The 11,191-nt window shown below is 27.4% G+C and overlaps 1 protein-coding gene across 1 annotated transcript; it reads left to right on the forward strand.

Annotated features, from left to right (window-relative positions):
* The first annotated feature begins 787 nt into the window (after nt 1–787).
* Nucleotides 788–2,072, forward strand: LOC107648583 (fatty acid elongase 3-like). Its single transcript, XM_016352395.3, has one exon. It carries the CDS (start codon nt 948–950, stop codon nt 1,767–1,769), a length of 822 nt encoding a protein of 273 aa, XP_016207881.1. The 5' UTR covers nt 788–947; the 3' UTR covers nt 1,770–2,072.
* Nucleotides 2,073–11,191: the final 9,119 nt, after the last annotated feature.

Raw genomic sequence — 11,191 nt, forward strand, 5'->3', positions numbered from 1 at the left:
CTCATTCTCACAGAGAAAAAGAGGGATGAATTATATTATTCCATAAATTATATTATTCTCACACATAAGCATACACATTTAGTATCAAATTTTCCTTCTTTTCATTTTATTCCATAAATTATATTATTTATCAACACAAATTATTAATTAAATAGAATAACAAAATCAACTTATATTAAGTTTAAGAATTAAGTTCTTAATATTGATTATCTACTATATTTAAATTGAAAATAGTTTAGTGTATAATTTTTTTTCTATTCTTTTAATTTGATTAAGACTATTTTTTAACAGAATAAAGTTTTTAAATTCTAATTAATCCATATTTAATAAATATATTAATACTTATTAATTCACTGGTATTCTTCTTTTTGACTTGGTAAAACCCACTTACCATAAGTAGTTCATGCTTTACTAACAAAACATACAAAAACAAATCAGTGTAGTCTTTGTAGTTATTAATGAAAGTTTACCATGAATAGTTAAATACGTGCCTCTAAATATTCCGTGCATAATAATTTGGAGAAGGGATTCCACACATGATCAACGTTGTAACCTATAAAGTAAATTAAATTATAGCTCTCCTTGTTTCATTTGGCAAAACGTGTTTTTAGTTGGTTTAGCTCTCCTTCTGTTCATTTGTTAGAAATGCAAGTCATTCAATCCCTTTTTCACTTAATATATTATTATGAGTAAGTGTTTATACATTAATTAAACACTAGGTTAATTAAGAAAGAATATGTTATGGGAACGCGTTTGCGATTAAAAATATTTTCCTTGTGCTATGTCACATGCTCCCTAGAAATTAAATTTGACTCAATCTCCCTTTTCATAGTCCAAATTCCACATTCAAAGTTTCCATATTATAAGGCACAACAAACCCAATCTTCCAAATATTACAACACACATTACACATACTCCAATCATAATCACAAGTTAGTCCAAAAACAATGGAAATTCAGGTAATAGAGACCCTGAAATTCTACCTACTAGACCACCCTTCCATTATATGGTTCCGATGGAGCCACACCCAATCATGGGGCTCCACGTGGCCATTTCTATTTGCAGCCGTCGCCATCTATGTTGCTACTACATTTACGCTGCATTTCCTACTAAATCTTCTCCGGTGCCGCCGCCCCGTCCGCCTCGGCCCCATCCCCGCCATCCACAGCCTCATGATGTGTGCCGTCTCGGCCGTGATCTTCTCCGGGATGATCCTCTCGGCGGCAGCCGAAGCTAAGGACACGCGCTGGCTCTGGAGGCGCGTGAGAGCCACCCCTTTAGAGTACTTCCTTTGCTTCCCACTAGGAACGCGCCCCTCCGGGCGCGTGTTCTTCTGGTCCTACCTTTTCTACCTCTCCCGCTTCCTCCACTTCCTTAGAACCTTCTCTGCCGTCCTCCGGCACCGGAGAATCCCCTTCTTCCGACTGTTCCACCACTCCATGCTCCTGATCATGTCGTTCTTGTGGCTTGAATTCTCACAATCTTTTCAAGTCCTTGCAATATTGTTCTCCACTTTGGTGTACACCATGGTTTATGGTTACAGGTTTTTGGAAGAATTAGGGTTAGGTTGCAAAGAAGGGTTTTGTTTCAGAATGAGTGGGCAAATGGTGGTTTTGGGATTCAATTTGGTTTGCCATGTTGGTGTGATATGTTTGCATTTCTTGAGAGGTGGGTGTAATGGGATTGGAGCTTGGGTGTTCAATTCGGTGCTTAATGCTGCTCTTCTTTTCTTGTTCTTCAAATCCCATGTGAACCACAAAGGATGCTAATTAATACATTTTTTTTAGACATGGTAATGTTATGTAAATAGTTTAGTTCCATAGTACCTCACGTTTTATAGCTACGAACATTTTAGAATAAATTATCATTTATACTAATAAAAGATATAGATGCTGACAAATATACCCATATAAGAATAAAATCACAATTGTAATTATGGAAGATGACCTCTGTAGTACTCAAGCGTTGGTTATGCAATTAGTCTGTTAGAATACTTTTGGCACACGTAAGCCTTCTTTCGTAATTACAATTGTCGTTTTATTCTTATATGAGTATATTTGTTATATTTGTCAGCATCTGTATCTTTTATGCGTACAAATGTAATTTATTCAACATTTTATTATGTGAAAAGAGATTAATAGTACAATTTTCTTTTGTCTCGGTAATTAGTCACCTAAAGATATCTTGGTAAAAAAATTATAGTTAAAATCTTAATACATGTTATATAAATAATTTAGTTAAATATATTAAATTATTAAAATATTTTTATGGAGTATTGACCTAATACTAAATACTAATAGGAGGCTAAATCTCTTGAAGCTATGAGCAACATTAGATCATATGATATTCTGTATTATATAATCAGCTAGCCAGAATATAATTAGCTAGCCTTACACAGTTTACATATGTTTTTTGTTTTTGCCAGATACTGTCTATTGATTTATTTGTTAGTTTAACTATTATGTATTGTTAAAATAGAATTAACACGGTCACGGTCATTTATTCAAATGTTTTTTTTTTTGTAAGTATTTTTTAAATTAATGAATTGGTGAATCAAATATTATAATGATATATATGTGTAGAATATGAAATTATGATTATCAATTAAATTCTTAATTTTTTTTTTTTTTTTTTTTTGGTATTGAAACGGGGCTAAAAGCCTAAAGAGAACTAACTACAAACTATTCGGGGTAAAGAGACCCCTTTTTCATCATAAAAAATTCTTAATATTTATTATTTAACATATCGTGCTGCGACTTGATGCCTTCTGGGGAAAAAAAATAACACAAATATGAGTCTCTTCTTGTTTTTTGGGCATTGGGTCTCTTCTTATTTATGTCCAGCTCTTTTAATTTTGGGCCTATCTGTAATAAGCTCAGTCCAATAAAATCAAATTAATTTTGACTTTAAATATGAATGTCAAGCCCAAAAAAAAAAGCATATGAGTGTCGATGTGGCTGAGACATGTGTAAGAAATTAAACAAAAATACTACGACTTATGATGCATATGTTAAATTATATTTAAGACATGATTACAGCTTATTTGTCAACATATTTTTGTGTGAACGAAGACAAATAAATTATGTTGAGTATGTATCTGTATAATTAACAGTTGAGTGTCAATTTCTTCGTATGAATTTCGAACCCAAAAAGTCATCATTTGAAATCATTGATTTTACTCTTTGAATGTATGATTCTAATAAAAAATTGTATGGTCATGAATAAGCGGAATATATAGGACTGCTGTGTAAATACATAAATAAATAAGAAAAGTGTTATTTGAACTCTAAACGGATGTCTATGGACATTTTCTTCAAAACTAATAATATGTATATATCTTATAAGAGTTTAAATCTAATATTGAAAATAATAATAATAATAAAAGGCTACCAACCTTCACCGATGGAATAGTCTACCTCTCTGTTATGCTTTCTAGAAGATATGCATGCTATTTTGTGTGCGATAGGTTCATACTCACCATAAATATTAAAAAAGTATAGGTAAATAATGAAAATATTAAATAATGTAAATAATAAATATATCAGATGTTTATTTTATTAGTGTATAGATGATTATTTTAATATTAAAATTTAAAAAATTAATTTAAAGATGTAATATGTTTTAATTTGATTAGTGATTGTTCATATTGTTCAATAAAATTATTGTTCCCTAACATTTTCCTAAAATATTTTATATATATAAGAGTGAAAATCAATAGGCATAACCAAGTATATAATATTATAAAATAGCAAGACATTTTATTATTCGATCGGGTTAGATGGATAATCAAAACCAGTTAAAGATTAATCTAAAATAAATTCTAGATCTAAAAATTCAAAAGTTACATGTAAAATCTATATTAGCTAATTAGCTTATTGTATTGGCGATTTTTATTACTATTCCATATTATCTTTATTACAATAGTGAAACTACTTATTTTTTAAAACATTATATATTAAATAACATAATCAATAATATATACAAAAAATTACTTCAATGACATGTTTGAATTAAACTAAGATTATTAAGGTAAATAACTATTTTGAATCTTAAAATTTTCGTCAAAAGTTAAAATTATTTTCAATATTTATTAAGTAGTCGGACCATTCTTTAAGTAATAAATGTAAAAATTAATTATTTTAGATATTATTTTTGGTGACAAATTATTTTAGATATTATAATAATACACAATTGATTATAAAAAATAATATTCAATTTAGTGTTTAAATTTACTCACGAACCTCAATTTAATTTCTAAAGTTTAAAAGGTTAAATTACATTGTTGGTCCCTATACTTTTAGTAAAATTGCAAATTGATTTTTACACTTTAAAAGTTTATAATTGGATCCCTAAAAATAATTAAAATTTACAATTTAGTTCTCGTCGTTCAAAAAGTGTTTGATTTAACAGAATATTCTTAGCATATTCTCTATCTTAACAGGATATTCTCAGCATATTCCGAGAATATTCTGTTAAATCAATACTTTTTGATTGATAGGGACTAAATTGTAAATTTTAATTCTTTTTAGGAACTTAATTACAAACTTTTAAAATGTAAAGACCAATTTGTAATTTCACTAAAAGTATAGAGACCAACTGTATAATTTAACCTTAAATTATTTTTATTTAGCCTCCAAACTTTACAAACATAATTCATATTAATTCATGAAATCATTTTCAAGTACAGATATTAACAAATTGTTAAAGTAAACAACCAGTTGTTATGTTGGATTCAATAAAAAAAAACGTTATTTTGATTTTTGCACTTAAATAGCTTTTAAAAATAACATTGTAAATGATCTTTATTAAAAAAATTTTCCCAAAGCAAGTGACATAGTGTGATTTTTAGATTATTTAAACGTCAAAATCAAATATGCATCATGTTATAAGTTTGTGTAATATATCTTATAGTCTATCTACATTCTATTAATAATATTTATGTGTTAAAAATGGTCTCAGAACTAATATAAATTATATTTATAAAATTTAAAAGCTAAATACGCAAACATTTAAAATTTTAGAAATTAAATTAAATATTATCTCAACTATTCTAATAAAAATACTAAAAATATTTTTTATAATAATTTTTATTTAAAAATATGACTTATTTATTTAGTTATATTTTAAATAAAAATAATATTTTTATAATATATAAAAATCAAATCATATAATTTATTATTTAATAATCAAAATAAAATATTTTTACATAATCACAATCATACCATTTTTATTGGAGTGGTCACCTAAAGAATTAGTAGAGCACTTTTTCTTTTTTTCATGTGAGAGAGAGGAGTGTATCTCACAATGATGTGAGAAGAGATGAGTTTTACGCTGGTATGGTTTAAATAATTCGGACCCTCCGATTTGTTTCATTTTTTAAACCAACAATCAGAAATCGGACGGTACGATTTGTGATTTCGAAAATAAAAAAAATTTTAATGTTCAAATCGGACCGTCCGATTTTTATTTAAAAAAATCGGACCTTTTGATTTGTAGTTTATTTTTTTCTTTAAACAAATCGAACCGTCCAATTTAAATAAAACACCATATAAAAAAAATACAAAATCTTCCGATAACAACGTATTACACATATATTTAAACAATATAAAAAAAATTAGCCTCAGCAGAGGAAGCAAAAAGACTTGGGACAAAGTTAATGCATGATGGGATTGGAAACATCAAAGAAATAGAAATGGAAAAGTGTTTGTCTATGTAAAGCTTTAAAAGGTGTTGGGGGAACCTTCCTTGGTTAATTCGCCAACACCAACAACATATATATATATAAGTGTTAAAGTGTAGTGTATATATCACTTCATAAGCATAATTTTTTAAGTGGATATTCTTCCTTAAAAAGCAAAGACACTATGGTTGGTGGATCATAGGGCCACACACCTTAATGGCTTCTTTGTTAAATTTTGGTGTGCTTTCTTTTTTATGTGGTGCTGGATTGGTGTGATTTATTTGACCCAAATAATGGATGTGATAAAAAAAATTACAATAAAAAATGATAAATAACAAGCATAAATAATTTGGAAATTAATTTATTTTATGCACATAAATTCAAGTTTAATAAATCATAAGCAATTCGGTTAGTTAGCTAATTCTTTTGCATATTGGCCATTTATCCTTTCTTAGAATAAGCTAAATCAATGCTTTTTATTTTTTCCCAATCAATCCATTTCGATTAGTTTGAATTTACAAAATAAAGATTTTGTTAACAAGAGTAAAAAAAATATATAATAAAATTTTTATACATTCAATATATACAAAGATTTCTAAATTTATTTTCTTTTATTCTCTCAACTAATATTCTCGAGAACTCTAACTAAATTTCCAAGGTAATATAACAGAAATTATTTTTGTATTAAAAAGAATAAATAGAAATCTATATATATGTTTGTTCTAAAGAGTGAAAAATGAAGAGCTTCGAATAAGAAACATGGTGGGACAAACCATGACAAATGTTGGGACAAAGATAGACACATTCTTAGCACTGAAAACAGAGACATTAGTATCATTCCTTTATATATAATAAGACAATGTAATTTACTCTCATTATATATCTCTTTTTATTTTTTTCTCAATACAAGTAGCTATTTTATATTTTACTATGTCTATATATTTTATGTATATTATATAGAATTTTTATAGACACTAACTAAATACAATGATTATGTATGTTTTGACTAATAGGTCAAGAATGATAAATCGTTATTATATTTACGATTAGATCTTTTGGGAGGTTAGGAGGGACTTTTGATTTTTTTAAGATGTATTTTAGTTGTATACTCCTCAAAATACCGAATACATAATGTATTTTGTTTGTTAATAAGAGTCAAAATTCCAAAAAAGTTTCTATATAGTAGATAAGATTTTAATGAACTTAAATGCATAAAAGTTTAGCATAATATTAATAACAAACCTATTTTGTCCTTTTTTTTTCTTTCTAGAAATTATATAGTCCCTAACAAGAAAAAAGAATTCCCTAATTATTCAATCGGTAAAATTATTCTTTTTCACCCAAAACAAAATTGGTTTGCTTCTTCTTAGTCAAAATAATATCATTTTATATGAAAAAATTAACGTATTTTATAAAATAAATAAAAATTTAATTTTAATATACATATTTTTAAGTTTTATAAGTTGCAAATATATAAAATATGTTATAATTTAGACAGTTACATATCACCAAAACTGTTAAAGGAACAATATAAATATTTTTATTTACATTTTTTCATAAATTACAACAATCTCATCTTTTTTTTATAATTGTTTTAGATTTATGTTCTTCAAACCTCAAGCATGATACAACAAGTTATAAAATAAAAATAATTGTTATATATAAATTCAAATGATAGAAAATAATTGGTACTAGTATAAAATTGTTTGTATTAATATTATTAGAGCATGTATTATTCAATATAATATGAAGAAGAGTAGCTTTGTCATGTTTAATTGTACATTATAACAGTTAGTATTTACATATAGAAAAAAAAAATCTGTATTACCTAAATTATTTTTTATTAATAATATGTATGAGTTTCAATTGTAATTAGTTAACTACTTTAGTATATATCAATTAAAATAGAAATTAATTTAATTTTTTAGTTAGTTAATATATGATTGTAAATAATTATAATAAAAGTATATAATAAATACATAAAGAATACATATTTAGATAGTTACATTTTATGTACTCTCAATGTATTCTAACTATAATTAATTCAATATATTGAATTAAATATGAAGTATCTTAAGTATGATGTTTAAATTTATTAAAATGAAATTAGCTGAATGGATAAATATAATAGTATTTATATTAAATTATCTAAAATGTAAGACTCTATCTTCATTTTGATTATTGTTTTGTTTATATTGGTATTGTTTAGTTCTATCTATACATTTAGTTCTATGTATTTTTTGTTGTTTGTCTATTTATATTGGTTATTTTATGCTTTTTATCTTTATTATTTTTTCAGAAAGAGCACCCACGTAATTAGTCATTAATAATGTGTTATAATGTGTAAAGTTTTTTTTGGTCCTAGAGGTCACATATTCTTTGACTTATGAAAAAAAGCCATCGATATCTACCTGAGTTCTAATGTAAGTATACGGATGAGAAACCATCCGATAGAGTAAGTTTGGTAGAAACTGGATCTTCGGATTAGGATGAATCTCTACGTAAGTTCCTTTGGAGAAGATGCTGATTCTAGTACTATTTAGAGAAAAAAAAATACAATTATAAAAGAAAAAAAATATATAAAAATTAATTTTTTTATTAATTATTTAAAATATGAATAATAAAAATACATAAAGAGTACACTATGTATTTTTTATGTACTCCAACTATAATTATTCTCTTTCATAAAATGAAGAGAAACTTTATTTAATTGTATATTATAACATTTAGTATTTTAACATTAAAAAAACTTAACATTATCTAAATTATTTTTTATTAGTAATAGATGTAATTTCAATTGTAATTAATTAACCACTTTAACATACGTCAATTATAATAGAAATTATTTAGCTTTTTAGTTATTTAATATATGAATTGTAATTAATTATAACAGAAGTACATAAAAAATATATAAAATATAACTACCTAAAAAAAAGGATTTTAGTTTTTAGATAGTTATACTTTATGTACTCTCTATATACTGTAGCTATAATTAATTCCCTAAAAAAACGTTTTTAGTTTTTAGGCAATTATACTTTATGTACTCCCTATATACTATAACTACAATTAATTTAACATATTGAATTAAATATGTAGTGGCTCAAGTACAATAATTTTATTAGAAAATGGTGTTTAACAGTTTCAACACAATAAAAAAAAAGTTTGATCTATATGTCTTCATTTTAGAATGGATATTGAAAAAAGTTATTTACTAATCCTAATCATTATATTAATACAGTTTTTAGGGCAAGAATCAAACTCCATTCTACTAAGGTTTTGTATATATATTTTTAGGTTTCATGTCACCATAAATTACTATATACATAAAATATATTATTATTTAAAAAACTAATTTTTTTAATGTGTCTATATATATATTACATATCACTAAAACGGTTTGAAAAACTAAATAAATACTTTTTATTTATATTTTTTATAAATTACAACAATTTCATTTTCTTTATAATTATTTTAGACCCGTGTCTTCCAAATTTCAAATTTTTTATTTAAATTAAATAAATATAATAATTACAAAAATAAATAAATAGTGAGATATTTACAAAAATATAACCTAAGACACATTTTGGATGTTGAGAGTGTAACTTCATAATGGCCACATCTCACATACTATGACACCGTGTTGTGACAGAGATGATCATCACATAATGGATGCACTCGGGATATGTGCAAGGGCCGAAATCGGGTACTGAGTATCTCGAGATGCTCGCATTTTGTGAATGGGGTCTCAACACCCAAGATAAGAGCAATTGTCATGGATGAGGACTCAGCATCCAAGATAAGCTCGCATGCGTATATAGGTCACAACATCCAGGAATTACGTGCATTATAACTATTTTTTCTATTTTTGTAACCTTCTAAACGCGTGAATTCGAGTTCTTTCAGAAAATATAGCCTCCCGACAATATGTCCGCGAAGGAGACATCAACAGACTGAATACTACTTGGCACGTAGCTGGAGTCTTAGACTTTGAGGTTAGTAGTTTAACCTTTTTTTTATTGTTAGTGAATAATAAATTTAGATGTTTAGTCTTCAGTAACTTAGCTAATGGAGTAGACATAGTTAGTTAACAAAGTTAGAAGATCTACATTAGTTTCGTTGCTATACCTAGGATCGTTGTATACTTTGTATAATTGATTGTAATTACTTAAGTTAAATAAATAAAGAGTAAAGTATCGTTTTTGTCCCCAATGTTTTGGGTAAATCCTATTTGTGTTCCTAACGTTTAAATCGTCCTATTTATATCCCTAACATTTGTAAAAGTTATTCAATGTTATCCTGCCGTCAATTACACATCATGAGCGCTTTAGTTTGAGTTTTAAAAATCTCCTTTTGAAGTTAGAATACAAATGTCTGGGATAGAATCGATGATCTACTCCGAAAAATAGCTCATCAAATATTGAAACTAATTCCTACAACATTTACATAATTCACTTTTCTAGGGACATAATTGAATTTAAACACAAATAGTGGGTATAATATTAAAATCGAACACATCCAAGTGAGACCTAATTGAGAATGAATACATCCAAATAAGAATAATTAAAAAATATAATCTGATTTGTTAGTATAATTGATAGTAGGATAATATTGAATCACTTTTATAAACGTTAAGGATACAAATAGGACGATTTAAACGTTAGGGACACAACTAGGACTTACCCCAAACGTTGGGGATAAAAACGATACTTTACTCATAAATAAAATAGGCACCTAATTTTGAGTTAAGTTAAATAAATAAAATAAGTAACTCTCATTTAACTTATTAGTCCAATAAATAGGTATCTGTTACATTTAATATAAATGCTTATCTAGGTGAATTATAATTTTTAGTAATGTTTAACAACAATTAATGGTTTAGATGTAATTAATATACGCTAGTAAATATTTTGAAAATTGCAGAGACTACGGTTACTGTTGCCACGTGTGTGACCCTGGGTCTCTCGCCGCTGGCCATCCTGTTGCCCTATATGAAAGGGGTTGGATTTGGATATGCAGTAAAGTTGAGAAATTTTATATTTGACAATTTCTTGATCTCTGCATTTGTCAAGCGGTGGAAGTCCGAGACCCACACGTTCCACCTTTCATGGGGTGGGGCCAGCATTAGGCTTCAGGATGTTGCCTACCACATTGGTTTGCGCGCCCCTGGAGAGCCCATTAGGAATTGTACCAGAGACTTTCAGTGATGGCATGGATACCCCACTTGGGAGTGGGTTGAGGATTTACTGGGCGTCAGGCTGCCACTACAGTTGGAGGGAGGGAAGCAGGTATTTAGGGTGAGGATGACGTGGCTCAGGGAGAGGGTGCACACATTCCTGATGAGGCAGCCCCAGTACACTTCGTCAGTATGCCTGTGCTACTTAATGATGATTATTTGGGGATTTCTGCTCACGGACAAGTCTGCTACACTTGTCCCTATGATCTATCTGATATGATAAGGATTCTTGGTTGTGGAATAACATGTTGTCTCAAATTCAAGAGAAAAAATGACTA

This window comes from Arachis ipaensis, chromosome B6, assembly GCF_059453495.1.
Source record: "Arachis ipaensis isolate K30076 ecotype BB chromosome B6, ASM5945349v1, whole genome shotgun sequence".
In the NCBI taxonomy this organism is placed as follows: domain Eukaryota; kingdom Viridiplantae; phylum Streptophyta; class Magnoliopsida; order Fabales; family Fabaceae; genus Arachis; species Arachis ipaensis.

What these genes read in the sequence shown, in the direction of transcription:
- LOC107648583 (XM_016352395.3), top strand. Translation starts at nt 948, where the DNA reads ATGGAAATTCAGGTAATAGAGACCCTGAAATTCTACCTACTAGACCAC.